We start from the raw sequence: 22,628 nt of genomic DNA on the forward strand, positions 1-22,628 counted from the left end.
GGAAATTGTGAGATAAAAACGTACCAGTTGAACAATTAAGCCGATTTATCCATGAAACCGGTACATTGTTTGACCTCAGATCAAAATAATTGGAAGATTAATAATAATAATTCTGTTTCGTGCTAGGAGCTATTTCACTTCCAGTCAGCTACTTATGATTTATAAGGCACAGATCCGACTTGTTCCGGAATACTGTTCCCATGTTTGGAGTGCGGCACCTAAGCATATTGTGAAACTGCTGGATTCTGTCCAAAAAAGTGCAATTCGTCTCGTAGGTGATGCCTCGCTTACAAACTCGCTCACCACTTTGGAACACCGTAGAAAAATTAGCGATCTGTCTCTTCTGAAATATCAACAATCGTTCCTCCTTTGGCAGTCTCTTCGAGGTTAACCCGTCAAGCTCAGTCTTCACACCACTTTGTGGTCGCGTTGAAGACCTGCAGAACATCTCTCTTCAAAGACTCGTTCATCCAACGAACAGCAAGGCTCTGGAACACATTGCCTAGGGAGGTGTTCCCTGAGGCATATATAAATTCAAAAAGAATACCAATTCCTACCTTCTTTTCCTTGGTTCTCACGATGTTCTCTGAACATTACAGGATATCTCCTTTCGTGGGAACCAGAACATAAAAAAAAAACTGATAGATCTACAGGGCCCGTAGATCAACAGAATTGTTTCATCAATAGAGCTGATATCTCCTTAGCCAGTGGGAGAACAGAATGAGCTGAAGGGTTTTTCCATAAGGAGTTTCATTGTGATATTGGACGAAAACGAGTTTATTTTAAGAGAAGCCAATAGATCTTTACTTCCTTGTAAAGAGGAAGGACTGCCATTAATGATCGAAAACAATATGAGCCAAATGGGTGCCAAGGCTACGGTTGCAGCACCATGCCCTTTTCATGAAATTTTCCATGAATAATTTGCGGCAGTATATCCTTGTTTGAGTTCTTGAATTGATCGTGGAGCCTAGTATTTCTTTCACGTGGCCTGAAAGAAGAAAGTCTGAAGGTGTTAAATCGCAAGATCTCAGTGGCCAGCTGTTATCACATTTTCGAGAAATAACTCGGCCATGGAACGGTCCTTGCCAAATTGCTATTGTTTTGTGACTTGTGTGGAACGTAGCGTCATTTGGTTGATAATAAACGTTGTTTACATCAATATCTTCCAATTCCGGCCATAAAAAAACGTTAATCATAACTCGGTAGCGCAATCAATTCACCGTTACAGTTGCATCAGCCTCATTTTCGAATTAGAAAGGTCCATTTATACCACCAGCCATAAAACGCACCAACAATTACACCTTGTGGATGGAAAGGCTTTTCAATAATCATTTTTGGATTTTCCGAGTCCCAAATGCAACAATTCGGCTCATTAACGTAGCCTCTAAGGTGAAAATGGCCTCGTCGCTGAAGTTGATTTTTCGATGATAATTCGGATCATTTTGATGCATTTCAAAGACTCCAATCAGCGAAGATATGACTGGTGCTGGTGCTGGTGATCGACAGACTAGAGGTCTTGTGTCAATTGAACTTAGCCCTAAGAATTAAGGCTTCATACACGGTGTAATATTGTAATTGTGTAATTGTGGAATGCCTAATTCCTAAGATCGACGGAGAATCGAAAAACCTGTGATTTCGTTAACAATAAGAGTTACAGCAGCAATATTTTTAATCTGGGTTTATGGCCACTCGGGAAATAGAAGGAATGAAGAGACCAACACACTTGCCAGAAAAGGAGCATAAACTCCTTTCATCGGCACGGAACCTTTCTGTGACATAGACAAATGCACCTACAAGAAAGAGGTTCAAGAGAAGGAAAAAACCGAAAGAGAAATATTCTGGCGAAACTTTGACTCTACTTACGAGACCCAAGAAGTATCTGGATCTCAGTGAAAATATGCTACACCTCCTCACTGGATTCCTCACAGGGTATTGTCGCCCTAGGAAACACTTCATGAGAATAGGTCTAACAGAAAATGATGGGTGCAGATTCTGTGAGAAGGAGGAAGAAACTCCGGATCACCTGGTGATGGAATACCTCGCCATCGCTAGCTAAAGCAAAACTTGCTTTGGACTCGAAACTTGTAGATTTGAGAAATTAGACTCCTTGAAGCCATCCCAGATATTGAAGTTCATTAGAACTCTGAAACTAGAAGGCGAGCTTTTATGGAGAAAATAGCTCTGATGGGGGGCACAATAGACCATTAGGTCGTAGTGAATCGAAACTTCCTTAATTAAATCTACAGCAGCAATATTCTGAGAAAATTTCAAATCTTTCCAAAAGTTTTACTATTGCCGACCAATAAGGTGCTTCACGAAGACCCAAAACTGCTTCAGTTCTGCTTACTGCGACCGCATAATTTTCACCATTTTTGTAGTGAATTTTAACTACTTTAATGCATTATTGATGCATGTAATGTCCATTTTTAGTATTGGCGTAGTTTTTACTTGTTAAATGTCGAAAGAAGAAAGATTCAGAAGTGACAGATACCAAGATAGCATCAGGATACACAAAATGAAACCTCTCAATGGAAAACCCTTCATTACATGCATACAGTCGATGAATCCATCAAATGAAAAGTTTTCAATATAACTAAATTATTGATGAATTCTCAGAACTGAAAATGAATCTTGTGATACTTTATTGTTTCATACAGAAAATAAATAAAACACAAATATAAAATAATAAAATTTTATTAATAAATAAATCAGTCATGAATCAAGTACAAAATATAATCCAAATTTCAAAGGAGTCACTAAAGCTACCAACTATGTTACATATTATTACTATATACATATTTCTCGAATAGCCCCATCTAAGGAATAAAAACCTAATCAAATTAAATAAGGAAAATTTATCATCAAAGTATGATGGACATAATTCTCGTTATTTCGCAAAGAATTTTAACGAATCAACAAGTGAGTCTGGGAGGAATTCCTAGCTTTCAGAATGTCGCGTCCATCCCGTAAATCAGTCCTGATGACAAATTATGATTCCCTCGGCTACATTTGCGCCATAATTCTCCACGTGATCAGGCCGCAAAAAAATGCACGACATATCTTTTCAATTTGGGTCATCGGCTATTTTTGTAGCTTACGCAGGATGCAATTCCCTTTCGCTGTCTAAATTCACGTTTTTCAGGTCAGGCAAAATCTCAGGGACGCAGGGGAGGACTACAAGAAGTTGCTCCTGGCTCTCAAATTCGGAGGAGTACCCAGCATCAACAACCTGAATGCTGTCTACAATTTCCAGGTGAGTGGAATATCAAAAATTGTGAAAAATTTAGTTAGGGCATTGATTTTTGAGTTGTCGAATATTTAACATTGAATCAGAACCGAAGGACCAGTAGTTGTATATTATAAATAGGGAGCGGAGTGCCTTCAACCAGTGGCGTCGCTAGAGGGGGACCAGGTGAAGCCCGAGCCCCCTTAAATTTTTGCTAGCCCACCTGAAATATCGCATGAACAAAAACAGACAACATGAGTTTAACGTCAACTAGATAGACAAAAAATTTTGGCTACACTTGAAAAATCCTGGCCCCCCCTTATTCTTCAACTCTTGCAGGTGTATCCTACGCCATTTTTTGTTATCCCTGCATCATTAATTCATAACAATGTTAGACACGAATTTTATGAGACGATAATGTATTTTTCAGTTCTTATAGTCAAATTTAAATGACTGATGATTTTAAAACGGCTGCGAATCCAAAAGAACTTTCATTCGAATGTAAAGAATACGCTGAATCAAAATTGATAATAAAAAATAAAAATCAATTTCAACGATTCGTCATTCTTGAAAAATTTGCCGAAAAATTGAGTTCTTAAATGACAAATATTAATTAAGTCGAAAAAATATATAATTAAAATAAACCACAAGGAAATTGTGAATGAACTATCGAGCATTTGTCAGAATTCTGTCTTTGAATAACCAACATGTCTTTTCTACTAGAAAACTACCGCTTCTATGGTGTTTTTCCTGTACACACGAGTTAAGTCGTTAAATAAAGACGCCACAGAACTCATTTCAATTTCAAATCACTTGATGTGATTGTTATGAATTGTTTAATTAATCAACTAGCAAAGTTTTATTACGTCTAATATAAATCAGAAGGGTTATAAGAAAAACTGGTTTTACACTATAAAATTCCAGAACTAATAAAAACATCATTTCCTCATCTAGAATAATAAACCTGAATAGGCAAAATTCTCAAGGAAATGAAACCGAGATTCTCATTCTATAAGACGAAATAAAAGAAGATATTTCAATTTTAATTGATATTCATAATAATCCGACTAACATAATGCGTTTGACATTCTGGGAAATTTTTAGTACAAAATGGGGCGAAATTAATATTTGGTTGACGTTTCCCCACATTATAATTATAATAATCGAAAAACTTTAATTCCAAAATTGTGTGGACACAAAGTATTTTTTAATTAGGGATTTACATAATCTCCAGACATTCTCTGGAAGTCTTTGGCAAAAATGAAAAAAAGAAAGAATTAACGCTCTCATTGCACAAAAATAACCAAATGTACATGAAACTGCAAGCAACAACATGTCAGTGAATAATAATATTGCCCCAAAACAAAATCGGAATTCCAAATAGAAAGCGCTAAGCGCGTGGAAAATTCCCAACAAATCCCCAAATCCTGTATCGGTGCAGCAGACACAAAACGCTTTGTTGTTTTGGCATCAAACAGATCGTACCAAGCCACAAAGGCCACAGCAGCGACCAGAACCGATTCGCTTATGTTTACGCTTTTCGTTCCAAAATTTATCTTGTTTTCAATAAAAATAACATAGCGAGCTATTAAAGCTATTTATGCGGTCTATTTCGTTTTTCACGAGGATGGATCTCATATTTTGATTTCGCCGACAAGTTCAACGAACCTCGGGAATTACACCGAAAATGCAAATAAAAATGTGATATACTTGAACGTTAACCTGAATAAGCGATGACCGACGCTTCTGATTCGAATGTTTCGTTATCGATTTCGTTCAGCATTCACCTGTACTCATGGAAAGGTTTGTGACACATAAAATTCCATCAGAAAACACTAAATTTTTTTTTCAAGAAAAAAATTTAAGAGCCGAAAAATAATTGCAATTCTAGTGAGGAAAGAATGAACTGAACTGAAAAACGCATTGAACAAAATGCTTCGAAAAACACTGAACTATCTGCTTCTAATCGCGATAGTTGAAGAAATCGAAATATCAATTACTGGCATTCCTCTTGGATGGAATTCTTCTTACACAGCAAAAAGTTTTTAGTGCCGTCTGAATCGTGAAATTGAAAATAAGTACCTGAACACAAATACCCCCGTTATTGAACGGAGAATAAATAATTTATACCAATATCATAAATGCGGAGAGAATATAGTCGTATATCGCTAATGAAGTAATTATCTTGCATGGAAGTTCATTGTAAAAGAGCTTGGGAGCCAGGATACAATCAAACAATGCAATTACTCCGTTGATCTTTTTGTACCGTTCATGAACTAAGAGAAGTGTCAGAAAACTAATCAAGCCAACTATGCGGGGGATTGGAAAAAGTTTTCGAAAACTAACAATTCCTCGTCTGAACCAACTTGTGAACTCATCTAGGATATCCTCAAGGCTATTTAGGAAATTCAGGATTTATACAATTTCAGATGGGGCTTAATTCAAATTAATATACAGGGTGTCTGGTGACCAGTAGAACAACGCTCAGGTGAAAATTGTGAGTTCTGAAATGATATTTAAAGTCATCTTAGAACTATCGTTTTGTTGTATTTTAGAAAATTTGAAGAAATTTCAAACGGCTTAACTTTCGAAGTAGTCAACTGATACTGGATAATTTTTCAGGTGTTTATTCGTGACATAAGTTTTTTCTATATTATTGATTGACTTCAAATGACTCCAAGGAAAAAAGTCAAGTGGTTTTAGATCAGGAGATCCAGATGTCCATATAAATCCATCTCTTCAAATATCACAAGAATGAAGCCTAATGGGCTAAGAAATACCATCCGTTCTGATAAATGGAACTGGAAACATTTTTTCTGTTCTTTCTAGTATTTTTCTACAATACGATTTCTTCTTTCATTGCTTTCAGAAGAAATTATTACGGACATGTAATTCTGGAAGTATTCTTTTTCACAAACTCGAATGTCTAATCTACAGATAATATCAAAATCCTTAAGATCACTTGACTGCTTCGAAAGTTTAGGACCTTTGAAATTTCTCAATATTTTCAAAATCACCTTGTGGTCTGGAAGGTCCTGAGGTGACTTTAATTATACCAGACGTCCTGTATAAATTAATTCTCTATGGTTCTAAGAGTAGATTAATACTGATTCTCTTCGACCTAAACGTCTAAAAGTCTAGAAGAAATTGATACAAACACAAAAACAAGTAACAATTCACGAAAATAATTATCCAACAAATATTTACACAAGAAAACAGATTTAGGATCGGGATCTTAATGATCCTTGGCATCACTTCTGTGATTCAAAATTAATATTAGATCACTTTTTCATTCCTCAGAGGCCTCATCCTCTTATTTTTTTTGCTTACAGTTCCTTTTTCGTTATTTATATTGTTCTGTCTTTAACTCTATTATACCTCGTTCATGTAGCCTCTCTGCTTTTCTTCTTCTTTTTTTGCGAACTGGTGATTTTTTTTTGAAGTGACGCTTATCGAACTATTGGAACAGTAGGCCTTTTTTTGTAACTTTTGAGTTCAACTACTTTTTTTTCACTTTCAGGATAAGCCATGGGTATTTGGCCATCTGGTCCAACTACAAAGGAGACTTGGAAAGGAGAATTTTCCACTTATCGACCAAACCTTCTACCCAGACCATCGAGAAATGGTGAGTAGATCTGTTGTGTTTTTCAGGCATTTGCTAAGGGCAGCGTTCCGTGTCCAATTGCAATGATTGTTCGCCTGTCTTAGGCATATTCCCTGTAAAGGACAAAATAAATAGGAATTAGGCAATGAAAAAACATATTGACAGCATGAGGTTTCGATGAAAGTCATAATGAAAAGATTACACAATCGTTATAATGAAGGATAAAGGCGCTTTTGGAAAAAAAATCAACCGAAACCATATCGGGAGAATACGGTGGATATTTCATAAGATTCGAATTTCTCTTCTCATTTATTGGGAGAATCCCGAAAAATTGCGAAAGGGAATCTTGAATTTTTATAAAACCATTTAAACAGGGTGATTGGTGATGTGAGGGACAAACTGAATGAAGACTGGGGGTTAAAATGTCCCATAAGGATATTGGTTTCAGTGATATAGGGTGATTTATGAGAAAATGCAGAAACTATGAACTCTCATATTTCCGTAAAATGGGAAATTTTTCGCTGATCTTTTACAGGCACTCTCCATCAGCTTACAAAAACAAATTAAAAATTTGCAGCCCGTATCAGAAAATTTCCATTTACGTGTTAGGTGAAAAATATCACCAGGTATATGAGATAGAAATTCGAAAAGAGCGAAAAGAATTGAGTTAAGTTTAGGTTTCTGTTAAAATGGCGCAATTTTTTATAGTTTTCTTGAAATGTTGTAAGCGGAATCTTACAAAATTTTTATATCCACTTGATGAAATTATATTTTCAATAGAACAATAGCACTGATATCGAGATACTGAAGATGAGTCCCATTTCAATAACTCCCAGAACTCCTGTTCATTTCAGAAAAAAGTAGATCAATCATCCACATGGTATATTTTCAACAAAGTATAGTCTTTAACAAAATGATGTAATAAATATCAGGACATATTTTTCTTGTACAGGTACTAAGGTGGTGACATGAGTTCTCCTTTTCTGGGAGGTCAAACTTGAAAAAAAGAAAATTATTTAATTCCAACAAGAATTTCTTCAATATTCTCTTGTTTGCTTTGAAGACATTTTTGTTGGAATAAAAATTATATTTTTTTAATCAATTTTGACCGCCCAGGAAAAGGAGAGCTCATGTGACCATCTTAGTACCTGTACAAGAAGAATATATCCTCATAATTATTACATAATATATATAAATTGTTGAAAACATCAGGCCCCTCTTCTCCACTGGGCACTATGGGCATGTGCCCAGGGCCCCGCGATCGAATGGGGCCCCCTAGTTCCTGCCAGGATGATAACCGATATTTAGGTTTTAATTTTGAAAAATCTGATGAAAATGACCTACTACAATACCTACGCTTATTAGCTTTAGTTTGCCGCATGCGCATAGCTATACCTTGTACAACATAGCTTGAACTTTTTGACAGATGGGTCAGTGATGGGAAACACAAAATATCTATTGGTGTAAAAAATATGTGGCTGTATGTATGTTTTAAACTATTCAAAATAAATTAATTCATTCATCAATCAATTTTTTCGGCAACCGTCCGGGAAGTGCTCACTTTCTCTGAGAAAGTAGCATTTCCCGGCCTAGTCCGGAAAGTACGTACTTCCCGGACTAGGCCGGAAAAGAATCATAGAATCCGTAGCAACCGAGATAACGGCTGACAGTTCATATGAAATTAGTTGTCAAAAATTTGCATGTTTTTTGATCGCAATCGCAATAAAATATGTAAAGCAGCAGCGATAGTGTTATTTTACATGGTTGCCGAAAAAATATTGTACGCAACACGCCCGAAAATGGTTTTTTTGGACTCACAGACTTCCAGGACTCGCTTACGCTCGTCCTGGAATTTTGTCTATTCGTCCAAAAAACCCTATTTTCCGGACTTGTTACGTGAATTACTATTATTGCACTGGACATAAAAACATTGGGTAGGTAAGAGACCATAATTATTTGATCCATTTCTTGCAGATCACTTAAAAAAATTTGGGAATCCTGGAAAGGGTAACATTTCTTATTTATCAGCAAATATCTGTAATGAGTGTATTGAAGTAATGGGAAAACAGGTTCTAAAAAAAATTATAAATGAAGTTAAATCAGCAAAATATTTTTCCATTAGCGTTGACAGTACTCCCGATCTGTATCATATTGACCAACTAACTTTCATCATTCGATACGTAAAAGACTGTGTTCCTGTTGAAAGGTTTTTGAAATTTATACCTATTAAAGAGCATAAATCTAAGTATTTAGCGGAGACTATCTTAAATTTTTTTGAGATACATGATATTCCCATAAAAGATTGCAGAGGACAAAGCTACGACAATGCTTCAAATATGTCGGGAAAGTATAGTGGTCTACAAACAAGAATCAAGGAAAAATGTGAATTTGCCACCTTTATACCATGTGCGGGACATTCACTAAACTTGGTAGGTGTCCATGCTGCTGGGTGTGTACCGGAGGCTTCACAGTTTTTTGAAGTAGTTCAGAAAGTGTACAACTTTTTTTCGGGCTCTACCCACAGATGGAATATGTTAACAGAACATTTAGGTTCAAAAAAAGTTGTTAAAAGTCTTTCACAAACCAGATGGTCAGCCCGAGCTGATGCAGTAAGCGCTTTGCATGGGGGTTATAAACGAATAATAGAAGCTTTAATCACCATCGCAAACGATACTGAACAGGCACGAGAAACTAGAGACGAAGCCCATAGTCTGTCTAGAAAAATGGGAAATCTAGAATTTATTATACTGACGGAAATCTGGAGCTGTATATTGGAAAGAATAGACAAAACAAGTAATTATCTTCAGAAAGAAACAATAACACTGGACGTTGCAACCAATTTGTTCACTTCACTTTATGATTTTATTACTAACCTCAGGGATAAATTTGATAACTTCGAATCATCTGCCAAAGAAAAGAACCCAGAATCTGACTACAAGGATCTATCTCAAAGAACAAGACGTAGAACCTCTCGGCAGAGTTTTTTTGACGGCTCTGCGCCATCAGTCCAATTGAATGGAAAAGAGCGATTCAACGTAGAAACCTTTCTCCCAATAATCGATACCTTGAGTGTTCATCTAAAACAGCGACTAAGTTCATATGAGACCGTTAGCCAACGTTTTAGTTTATTTTTTCAGTTAAAAACTCTGAATTCCGAAGAGATACGACAAGGATGCAAAGAATTTACTGAAATCTATCACGAAGATGTAAATGAAAAAGAGTTAGAAATAGAATGTCAACATTTAAAAGAATACTTAAAAAAAGTTCAGAGTGAAAATGAAGCACCTAACAGTGTACAGGAAGTATATAATCTATTAAAGCAAAACAAAATTGAAGACACATTTCCTAACGTAGAAATTGCATTGAGAATATTTTTAAGCATGATGATAACTAACTGCAGCGGAGAACGCTCCTTCTCCAAATTGAAACGAATAAAAAATGAATTAAGAAGTACAATGCTTCAAGAGAGATTAACTAGTTTGTCGCTGATGTCCATAGAATGTGATATTCTCAATACCATAGATTTTGAGGAAGTGATTAACGATTTTGCTCATCTTAAATCTAGAAGGGTACCTTTGCAATCAACATAGAATTAATCTAAGGATTTTATGCTAAGCGAGTTACTTTTGTATGATGGATGGATTCGTGGTCATCAATATCTCAAGAGAGCTGAGAGTTGGAAAACACAGGCCTAAGGCCTATGATATGTGGAAGAAGAAGAAGAAGAGTTACTTTTGTAGATTATTTTTTATATATCCTATTTTTTTATAGTTATCAACTAAATAAAAATAAATTTAGAACCTTGTTTGTCTATTTTCTTTATATATTATAACTAAATAGTGTTTTCTCAAGGTCATAGGGGCCCCATGATCCTAATGTGCCCAGGGCCTCAAATAGTTTGAAGACGGCCCTGGAAAACATCCCATCGCCCATATCTGGATTGATTTGACATGGTTGAATATTCGGATTTTGTCGTTACTAGTTCCGAAGGAGTTCAAACTTTTATCGCTCAAGCTCTGTGAAATTTCTGGAACCCCATTATTTCGCGTTTTACCATTCAAATTTTGATGGAATTTGAAATGGGCTTGAATGAATAGGTACATAAATGGTTCTATAGAAATCTCAGATCAGTTGAATATGCGGAGCGGGTTGCTCATGCATAAATTAGGACATCTCGGAAGATTTTTCAAGACTGAAAATAATATACTGGGGAGTGCTGATTTTTTAGGGCCGAATGATGATGAGGAATAATTTCACGTCCATTGAAAGAGTTTGTGTTCAATGTTTCATTGACTTTGAAATATATACAGGGTGTTACTGAATAAGTGCGAATATTTGAGGGGGTGAATTCTTGTCTGCAATTAAAGGGGGCGCACAGGTAAACAAAATCCGTAAGGCCTTTTTCTCGAGCTATTCTTGCAAAGGAATGAAAAAAAATAATTCTAATTTTTTTCTTATAGTCCAGTCAACTTAGTATTTGAGATATTCAGCTAAAAACTTTCATGACATATGGTAGAGTATCCGAGGCTATTAAAATCTAAGGTCAAAGGTCAGGAATTTTTTGCTTATTTTGTACAAATATCTCGTTTCCTATGTGTTTTTCGCTATTTTTTGTCATTATCAAGATTGTACAAGATAAAATTCCCTACAAATTTTGTTTCGAAGTTTTTCTATGCGTTGAATCGATTTAGAGATCAATAATCAACGAACTTTTTTGACCAGGACTGTTGACATCAAATGATGTTCCCTCTATCTCAAAAACGATTCAACATAGAGAGGAACTTTCGACACAAAAGTTGTAAAAAATTTAATCTTCTACAATATGGAATATGACAACAAATAGCGAAATACCTATGGGAAACGAGATATTTGCAAAAAATGTCCAAAAAACCAAATTTTGTGAGCTTTGACATTAGATTTCAATAGTCGCGGACATATGTAGGTTTTGAGACAACTTTTAGGATGTCCAAGATTATATGAGTTTATAGCTGCGTATCTCAAATGCCGAGAATAATATATACCTGCTTTTTACTAAGATAACTCAACTATGAATGAAATGCATTTTGGGATCACGTTCTATCAATATAATTATTTTCCTAAGTATGGAAAGTGATACTTTCCGAAGGTAACTGCTGTCGAGTACGGAAAAGGCATTTTTCACATGAGTTAGGAACAATATTTTTCCTATAGCATGAATGAAACACTTTCACGGATAGTTTTCGTCTTGATACCTACTGACGTTATATGACACTTTTATGATTGATGCTACTCTTTGATATTTGCTCGAAAAAAGGTTGAAGGGTTGAAAAAACCCTTGCTATTCATAGCAGGGCTTTTTTCCGCACGAATTTGAAAAAGTACTACTTTCTAAACGTCAATGCGTGTGAAAAGTAATACAAAACGCTGGCGCTGGTAGGAAAAAAAAGTGACAGCTACCTACTACACTTTTTCAATTCTAGTTAGAGAAGATCCGTTCATGAACAATGTTGTATTTTATTTTTTCATTAGGAAACTTCACACAACACAAGAATAGAAACATGCTTGCAATGAATCGTTACTTTCGACACATTTTCAAATTGAGAAATTTTGTTTCGTTAAAAAGTTCTGGTAAAAATCCAATAGAGTTTCAGGTTTCAACCCTTCAAAATATCTTGACAAAATTAAAAAAAAATTCAAATGAAGGTAGCCTTTTCATTGCTAAAACATGCCAAACATTTTGCCATTCCTTCAATGCTTCACCAATTAAAAGAAAAAAGAAATATTTTTATTTCGGCAAAGTGAATATTTTGAACAAAAGAAATAAGAACTTTCGTGCACATGAGATACCCCTTCAATTTTCGACAAGGACTTCTCTCGAAATTTTTACACTTTTTCAATAATACCCCGTAAATTATATCAAAACAATCAATAAATCTATCATTCACTTTCAAAAGGCCGTCAAAACTAATAATACAAATTCTCAAGTGGAACAGTGAAACATTTCGATATGAGTCAAGATGAGATTTCCCATAAAATGAAACCATTTCCGTCTCCAAGACTCACCTCTCGTTCGTGACATCTGCTCTTCCAGTTGCAGGTGTTGACATTCTTCGGGCAATGTTGCGAATTGCATCTCTTTATTTTGCACGTACATCCGTAATCGTACATTTTCCTCAGGCCTTTTCTCTGGCGCCTCGATATGGTCTCCCATTTTGCGGCATATCCGCACATATTGACGTAGGCCCTGAGCGACAAAACACGCCCTGGAAACGAGAAAGTGGTGAAAATTTCGTATTTTCGTGTCGGTGTGAAATTTATGGTGGTTTGGGGATTCGGTTTGTTAGTGAAATTTAGCTACTAGGGCTTCTGATCCCCAGCCATTTTCGATCGTTGTTGCAATATTGGTTTGTTATTATGTGTTTGTTCTCCAAACATCCATTCATCATTTCATCAATTTTGAGCCGGAAATGATCTAATAAAACGAAACAATTCGATTCACGGATGACGAAACCGTCCTAAAATTCGATGTTTTCGATAACTTTCGAACGGAAGGACCTAGAAACGAGAAATTTCAAAGAAAGGTTCAGATCTTGAATGCCGAAATTGCATTTGTTGATATGTAAAATCCGACAAGGTATTTCGTAAATACGACAGTTCAAAATTTGTTTATATTGATTTTGAAATTGCGGAGTCGAAAATTTGCAGTTGGTTGGATGTATGGGGTAATTCGCTTTCTTGGTTTTTTTTTATAAACGGCGTTTTAAAGAAATCAATGTTGATCTGAGATGAAACCCCACCAACCTAACCTACCGAACCAGTCCAATTGAAAAGACCCCGGTCTACCATAGTAAAACACATTTTTTTGGCAAAATTCGATTTTATTATTCAACATAGTTGCCTTCGAGGGCGATACAGCGATTATAGCGATCTTCCAACTTTTTGATACCATTTTTGTAGTACGATTTGCCTTAAGCTTCAAAATAGGCCTATGTTACGGCTATTACTTCTTCACTGGCGCTTTTGAGGTCTGAGCACAGGAAAAAGTCGCTGGGGTCCAGATCTGCCGAATACGGTGGATGCAGAAGCAATTCAAAGCTCAACTCATCCAATTTTGCCATTGTTGTCATTGATTTGTGACAGGGCGCATTGTTTTGATGAAGCAGTACCTTTTTGTTCCTCAAATGGGGCCGTTTTTTAACGATTTCATTCTTTAAACGATCCAATAACGCTATATAATAATCGCTTTTGATGGTCTGGCTCTATTGGAGGTAATCAGTGACTATTATACCTTGCGCATCCCAGAATACTGATGTCATAACCTTGCCAACTGATTGTTGTGTTTTTCCTCGCTTTGGATTCGGTTCATCGTGTGCTCAGCTGAGTATCGATTGGACTCCGGAGTGAAATTATGGAGCTAAGTTCCATCCATTGCCACAGATCGACGCAAAAATTCAGGTTTATTGCACAGCTTCAAACACTACTCAGAATCATTAACACGTTGTTGCTTTTGATCGATTGTGTGTGGGCGTACACTGCATTCGCCGTCTTCGGTCCTCATTTCACCACGTTAAAACTTAGAATACCAATCAATGATGGTTCATTTTCTTGGTGCAGACCCCGGAAACTCTTCATCAAGCCAAGATTTTGCTTCAACTGTATTTTTCCCTTCAAAAACAATATTCAATCAGCACACGAAATTCTATTTTTCCATCTTTTTTCAAATAACAAAAGTAGCTACACTCACAACGCAATATCTCTCAAACTAATGGTCGGACTGCTGTCAAATTTTGACATGTATCGTTTGAAGATTGGTACTAACTAAACATCATATGAATTTAATACTAGCATCACCATCTGTGCATCAAACCGGGGACTTTTTGATTGGCCTAATAACTATTTTCACTACCGGACGAACGACATCACTGAATACCAACATAATGTCAAAATTATAGGCGAGCTGCATCGAGCAAGTATGCAACCGTACGAAATATATGTACCGAAAACATTCTACCACCATTAACGACTATTTTCACAGTTTCTCCTCATTTTAATGTCAGACAGTAGATACATTTAATGCAGACTTCACCTGCACTCCAATTCCAAGCTCCTGAAACGGTCGATACTGTTATAAAAACACCTCTTACCCGATATTACGTAAAGCTTTCCAATCTCCAGCTGCAGACCACACATCGAATCGTACTTGGGAGTGATTATTTTGTCCGATTTCAAGGCCACGTAAGCCTTTTCAGACATCTTGTATTCCTTCTTGATCCTTATTTTATAGACGATCGTGTCGTTGTTGACTCTATGCTTCTTTATCCTGGCTAGGACCACTGAAACAAATTTGAAAAATCAGGACGTCGTTTCATCATGTTTATTCGAGAGTAACAATTATTTCACATAGATATACTGACTGACAAGAAACTGCAGCACCAAGGAGGAGCTGTTTATATCTGATTTTTTTTTTGTAAAACATAATAAGTAGGTATAGCAAGGAGTAATGATTGAATTTGGAGAAAAAAATTATTTAAACATGTAAACAATTTTCTTTACTTGAATATTATATTATATATTAGTCGTTTTTCGCAAGTTTTTTGAATTTAACATCAAACCAGCTGTTCGAGGAGATTCAAAGTCGATGTTCAGTTGTTGTTAAAATACCTAGAGTACGTGTACTCGGAATTTTCGCCAGCTAAGTGAATTTGAAGTGAAGTTCGAATTATTGATCTACGGGAGGCAGGATTGTCATTTTGAGAAATTGCTAACTGTACGAACAGAAATCCAACTACTTTTATGAGATGTTATCAAGCGTGGATTGATAATGCCCAAAATCGACCGGACGTCGAAGGGGAACAAATGAAGTTCAAGATCGACGTCTAAGGCTCATGGCCATTAGACACCGATTTGCGACAACTCGATCTTTGGCTGATGAAAGGTTAGGAAAACAAGGCCATCCTGTAATTGTCCGAACGGTTTACCGTCGAATAAAGTCTTTTGGACTGCAGCATTATCGACCCCATCTTGTGTTACCTCTGACGGTTGAACATCGCCGGCAACGATTACAGTGGTGGAAAACGTCAACATTTTAATGTGGAATGGCATCAGGTCGTCTCTTCTGACGAATCTCGATTCTCCTTGGGTTGACTTGATGGTCGAAGGAGGGTTAGACGACGTCGGTAGAAAGACGTGAACCTCAGTTTGATGTTGAGCGTCATGTACACCGGATAGAAGGCGTTATGGTATGGGGTGCTATTGCACATGCAAGTAGGTCATATTTAGTCTTTATTCGAGGTAACATGAAAACGCTGCATTACCTTCAAGAAATAGTGGAGCCATATGTTCTCCCTTACCATAACCGGCTCAAGAATTCAATATTTCAGCAAGATAATGCCCGACCTCATTTTGGCAGAGTTGGTTTAAACGTTTTCGAAGCAACCCATGTGAATCTTTTGCCATGGCCGACCAGATCTCCCGTTCTTTTGCCCATAGAGCATGTTTGTGACATCATGAGTAGAAGGCTTGGAAATTTACCACAGCCCCCACGGACTTTGGCGGATCTGAGACATGAAGTACAGGTAGCTTGGGAAAGTATCCCTTAAGAAGAAATAAAGGGCATAGATAATCACGGTTGACAAACGCATCATCAACAAATTAAAAAAAAAAAATTGAAACCCTTCGTTTTTTCTGCATATTTTAATCATTTACTCCTTGCCAGATCTATGTTTTACCAAAAAAAAATTCAAAATTCAAACAGCTTCTTCTGGGTGTTGCAGTTTCGTTGTCATCCCCAAGAGGATTTAAAATACTTTCATTGAAAACGTTGCTTCAATTGTTCATTAGTTTTTGTATAATCAGAAAATATTCTAACACGTAAGATTGAATATCAATATGAGAAATTGCACCTTATGAGTATCTAGCATAACTATAATGCATCACTATAAGGGGTAGGATTTTAATGAGAAAAATGTTGTATTAAGACTTTCTCGTGATCTGCCAAAATTCAACTACTTCTGTCTCCTCGGTCTTTTTGAGATCTCACCACTTTTCTGGTTGAGTAGAGCAATCTCACAAACGTTCCTCTAATTAACCGTCTTTTCTAGCACATGCAAGAATTCAAAATACGTTTTTACTTCTTTATTTTGAATTTAAAAAAAACGCATTTCAGCCTTCGACAAGACTTTTCGTATAATATTATTAATTAAAAAATAAATGTTTGTTAGGAAAGTTAGTTTTGCGTCTTTTCGAGAGATAATGGTGGAAAAGACCAAAAATAACCCACTGTAGAGGACTGAATCTTTAGGATAGAAAGACGAGGAGCGTAGTGCCACACCCATTGGAAGAAAATATTTTTCTTCAACAATTCCAAAGGCTTATGACAGGAAATAATGAATCAAAATAAGTCTGTAACGATATATCACATAAACATCTTCACCGTTCCAATGCAGGTGAAAATTCTTTAATTATAGGGGTTCAGGTAAATTATTAATATCTGGATGGATCTGTAATTATTTTTTAATGCTCAAAGCTCCTGATTTAATTTCCATCTGTCTGATCTGAATAATGATGTTAATCTGGCCAAATTAATCTTTTTACCTTAGTATTTCGTTCGACATGAAGTTTCAAGATGATTTCACAAAAAAATAGGACACCACTGACCTGAAGTCAGGAGGTTTTAAGCGCTAGTTCACTCAAGTTCGTCAATGATTTCCTTTTTTTTTGTTCAATTTTTTTTTTATGCAGTAACTTAACGTATTAAGTAAAAGAGAAATAATTCAATAAATACCAATACAGGTAAAAGCAAATGAAGGAAGCCGTAGGTATTTTCTTAAAGATAATTCAGTGATGTTCGAAGTTTTCTAATATTGTAGATTTTGGGCTCAATATATTCATTCATTCTTCTGAACACAAGTTGAATGTCTCTTCTCGATTAAACATGTCAGCTTACGAGTCAAACTCTCGTCATTTGCGGGAGGTTTTAATTTTCTGCTTTAAAATGAAGAAATCTGCGGCTGAGGCTCATCGAATGCTCCCAAATACCTATGGTGAGGCCGCTATTAGTGAAAAATCGTGCCGTGAGTGATTTTGGCGTCAAAGACCAGCATGGCGGTGAAAGAGATAAGGTTTTCGAAGATACAGAATTGGAGGCAATACTTGATCAAGACTCGTGTCAAACGCAAAAAAAATTGACAGGATCATTGGGAGTGACGCAAAAAGCCATTTCAAAACGCCTAAAAGTCGTTTCAGGAAATGATTCAGAAACAAGGAAATTGGGTGCCGTACGAGTTGAAGCCGAGGTATGTTGAACGGCGTTTGTTTGCTTGTGAACAGCTGCTTACAAGGCAAAGACGGAAGGGATTCCTGCATCGCATTGTGACTGGGGCGAAAAATAAGTTCATTACGATAATCCCAAGAGCAGAATATCAGAAATCGGTGGAATTTCCCGGTCATGCTTCCACTTCGACAGCCCAACCGAATATTCTCGAATCCAAAGTCATTCTCATTATTAGGTGGGACCACCTCGGCGTAGTGTATTATGAGTTGTTAAAACTGACTGAAACAATCGCAGGCGATCGTGATCGAAATGCAATAGATGCGGTTGAGCCGAGTGTTGATAGACAACCGTCACAATACAACGAGAGACATGATGAAGATATTTTACAGCATGACAATGCTCGACTTCATGTTGCGAAAGTGATCAAGACATACTTGGAAACTTTGAAATGGGAAGTCCTACCCTACCCGCAGTATTCTCCAGAGGTTGCTCCCTCGGACTATCACTTGTTTCGAACAATGGCTAACGGCCTGCTGACTAGCACTTCCGGTCTTATAAAAAAGTAAAAAATTGGACCGATTCGTGGATCGTTTCAAAAGATGACAAGTTTTTTCAACGTGGAATTCGTACGCTGCCCGGAAGATGGGTGAAAGTAGTGGCCAGCAATGAAAAATACTTTGAATTATAAATGTATAACTAGTGTTTTGCAATGAAGAGTCGAATTTTGGAAAAAACGGCGGAAGCATTGTTGTACGCCGATGTACAAAGTGACATGTCATCATATAGATTTAGATTACCTACTTTCGATACAGAGTAATTAGTCTATGATGATGATGATGAGAATAATCTATGATTGTCCTGCTCGAATTAGATATCGACCAATATTCTTCAAAAGATTTATTTTGAACAAAATATCAACGTGTAAAGTTCTATATGAGTAATCCTATAGCGTAGTTCCGTAGAAAGTTCTGGGTACAGTTTCGCGTTATAGATGCCCAATAAGAAAAAGCAATTTTCGACAGCTGACACCCGTCTATACTGCACTGTTGCTACCCAACAATCGAACATTTGGACAATATTACATTCCCCTACCAATAAATACATTTCTTTCCCCTGGGATGGAAAAGATGTGGGAATGTATAGAAGTAATACAAATCCCAATTCTTTTCAAACTCGAGAAAATGCGTGAACACCATCTAGAGGCACGTTTCGAGCGTTGATTTTTAGGGATTTGAACGGTCAGATCCGACTCGGTCTGCGTTTTTCTACAGATATGAGTTTTGAAATTCCATTCGATGTTGGATGAAATCGCTTTTATAGTTCTCTGTATGGAATTCCCGATGTGAAGTTATTTCCACCTGAATTGTCCATTAATCGAACTGCATTCCATTGGATTGTTTCGCTACGGTTTCGGTATTTAAATTTGTTTTATGGCAAAAACTATCATTTACTATCAAAAAATCATGTTTGCTTTAGAGAACGACTTTTGTCAGTCACCGCGTTTGTTGATAGATCGGTAGATTATTTTCACTGGTGGCTAAGATGAACAGAACAGTAAGTGAATCTCTTACCGTTCAGCGAAATGTAAGTGTGAAATAATTCACAAACAATTTGAATTCAATTAATGTAATATTAAATGTGGAAGTACAATTATTAAGATTGCTGATGAAAATACCACTGGCTTGGAAGTAGCTGAATCCACAGAAACTTTCAGCCATGGTCGAGGACCATCATCCCCCATTTTTTTTTTAGTCCTAATGCATCTACTTCTTTATTAGCTAAAAATGTGGCCGGAAGAGTAGAAGCTCAAAATTGGGATGAAAAATAATCTCAAAAGGTAATCCTACCAAGATATGATCTCTATAGTTTTTCGTCATCAGTGATTATTATTTTTCGACACTCTTTAGTATGCATTTTCAAGAACTTTTATTTTTTCGGTGAAATTTTTTTATTATACAAAAATTGAAATTTAGGGAGAAAATAGGGCATATTGAACGAGGACACGCCATCATTTTTCTACATAAATATCAACGCATTCTAATCGAAGGAAGCATTTTATGGATTAATTTAATATTTTCAAATTCAAAAATAAAAAACATCGTGAGTGGTTCCCTTTAAAAACAGATTTCCGAAAGGATATCTGGGAATACTCCTGTGTCCACTAACTTTTGAAAAAGTTGAATATAAGACAGGCGACTTTCAAAGGGACCAGCCATTTAGAATAAAAAATATATTGCCGGTACTACACATCAACCAAATATTGAACTCTCTAAAATTGTTATTTCAATTGTGAATGTCAATTTGTATACTTATTTCACAGAAGAGTAAGAAAGAAGATCTACCTATTGAACTTGCTTTCTGTAAATCCATACCAGATAAAAAGTTCCTTTCTGTTAGCCTAGGAACTCCTCAAATGCAAGTTTATGAAATGAATATACAAGTATAAATTCAGTAAACTCAGGAAAAATTGTTTTAAAATTTGTCAATAGTAAAAGTTCTTGCGCAATGAAGTTATTATTTTGAAATTCTCAAGTTAGTAAAACGAAATATGTGGTTAGTATTCTCCATATTAAATGATGGTATTTTGGTGCTCCCAAAAAAAACAGTTCTCTGAAACACTATATAATTCTATTTTCAGTCCCCTGTAAAGCCAGCCTGGAACAGAAATCAATATCTTTATTATTTATCAGAGCTTGTACACAAAAACTCATGACTAGGGTCATTGCTTTCAACTTCAAGTCTTCCGAAGGTACAGAGAAGCTTAAAGATCTCTTTCAGGTTGGAAAAAAATCTGGTGACCGAATTCAATATTCCCACAGAATACATATTAGACCCTTGTAAACAATTTTTGGTTTTGTGTTCGTCGATCTTTGTACCCGAAAATCCTTGATACAGCCTTAACTTTTTCAATCCTCAACAGATTTCTATGAAATATCGCATTGATATCTGATTCAGACTGTAGATGGTCTTCAGATAATTTATCATGAGTATATTTTGTCCTCAATCAACAAGATATTATCTTTCAGACGAGATCTAATTTGCTCAAAAATGTTGAGCCAAACTGAAGTTACAAGCATTTCAATCAGTCAGATTTCTCCCTTTCACCTACCCTCATTTGATGTCGTAAAATCGAAAGTGACAATTCAAAGAGTGATGATATTTTTTCTTCAACTTCATATGAAACATTTTAGAGTAAAATTCATTTTTCTACTCGACGGTAGCTTTTAGGCTCCCTAGAGGTAGATGTATGAACTTCAAAACAATTTCCAGTGTGTTTTCTTATACACTTTAGTGATACTAGTATATTATTCAACGAGCGGTAATGTAGGTCAGAACTCACGCAGATGATGTTTGCAGCACGAGCCGCAGGCGAGTGCTGTAATTCATCAAGTGAGTTATGACCATTACCGCAAGTTGAATACTATACTTTATCTACGACTATATCCATAAATACTATGAAAAAAATACAGACAGGATATAGACAGAAGGAACGGGAAATAAACAAATGTGCTCGATCCCGTACTAGAGAGATGGAAACTTAGTGCCACCAATCACAATCGAACTAGCTTCGGCTAGCTCGAATCCAGTATTGAGTACAGACATAGAACTTTATTGAAAAACCTCAATAGTTGCCTATAAAAATGCATTAAAAAAAATACCAAAAAATATTCCCTGTAAACGATGAATTAATGATCTTACTGCTACACCAACCTTGAAAATTTTTTCAAACTCCTTTATATTGTTTCGGGTAATTAATTCTATATGGTAACATTAGCTGTTTGTCTTTTGGAAATGTATACCTATATAATATTTCATCTTCACTATCTTAATTAATCGTTTTCAGCAAAACATTCACAATAATTAGATATCAACTTAATTTGAAAATGTCAAGAGTGACATTCCCTCGGACATTCCTCCCCTCAATAACAATAATGGAATGTTCCCTTTCGGCCAACCGAATAGAAGCACAGATCCATATTTTCCGATTTATTATAGTGAGTTATAGTAGTGATTTATTATAACTCACGCTGTTTGTTAATAGATACTATTAATTGCTCAAAAGCAGTTGAATAATGAATATATAATTCAATAGGAGTAGATAAAATTTTTTACCGCAAGCCTCTACGATGAGTGGATGTGATATAGCCGCTTACCTCGCTTATTTGCCCACCCTGTACATACGTGAAATTCCGGGGATCACAGTATCTTGTGTTCTATTGGATCTATTCCGTTGAAATTTCGTATGAATAATAGGATTATGATAAGAATACATCCATGGTAAATTCAGCTCTTCCTGATGTAGAACCTTGTGCTTTTGCTTGCTAGTTGTCCGATTTTGATGAAAGTTGGTTTAGAGAGTACTGAGTAGTACGTGGTGCCATAGATAAGTTGGCATTGTACAGAGTATATTTCCATTCAAAATTTGGAAATTGAAATTAGAAAAGGTAATCTTTTGGAAGAGTTTTTCGATTCCAAAGAACAACAATAAAAATTATAAACCAAAAAGATCATAATCGATAGCAAGGAACGTTCGTAGTCTCGGCCAA

The 22,628-nt window shown here is 36.1% G+C and overlaps 2 protein-coding genes across 4 annotated transcripts in view; one reads left to right on the forward strand and one right to left on the reverse strand.

The window, feature by feature from the left end:
* Window positions 1–22,628, forward strand: part of LOC123681330 (synapsin-like) — a 126,693-nt gene that overhangs the window by 13,380 nt on the left and 90,685 nt on the right. Inside the window, exons 5-6 of the mRNA XM_045619670.1 lie at window positions 3,143–3,253; window positions 6,747–6,851. Of these exons, the coding sequence (XP_045475626.1) occupies window positions 3,143–3,253; window positions 6,747–6,851 (216 nt within the window). The remainder of the gene's footprint in view (window positions 1–3,142; window positions 3,254–6,746; window positions 6,852–22,628) is intronic.
* Window positions 2,679–22,628, reverse strand: part of LOC123681331 (tissue inhibitor of metalloproteinase) — a 96,737-nt gene continuing 76,787 nt past the window's right edge. For all 3 annotated transcript variants that reach the window (XM_045619671.1, XM_045619672.1, XM_045619673.1), the window contains exons 3-5: window positions 14,954–15,142; window positions 12,873–13,072; window positions 2,679–6,943 (exon numbers count right to left, since the gene is read on the reverse strand). In XM_045619671.1, the coding sequence (XP_045475627.1) occupies window positions 6,830–6,943; window positions 12,873–13,072; window positions 14,954–15,142 (503 nt within the window). In that variant the 3' untranslated portion in view covers window positions 2,679–6,829. The remainder of the gene's footprint in view (window positions 6,944–12,872; window positions 13,073–14,953; window positions 15,143–22,628) is intronic.

Source organism: Harmonia axyridis, chromosome 5 (assembly GCF_914767665.1).
Source record: "Harmonia axyridis chromosome 5, icHarAxyr1.1, whole genome shotgun sequence".
Taxonomy (NCBI): Eukaryota; Metazoa; Arthropoda; class Insecta; order Coleoptera; family Coccinellidae; genus Harmonia; species Harmonia axyridis.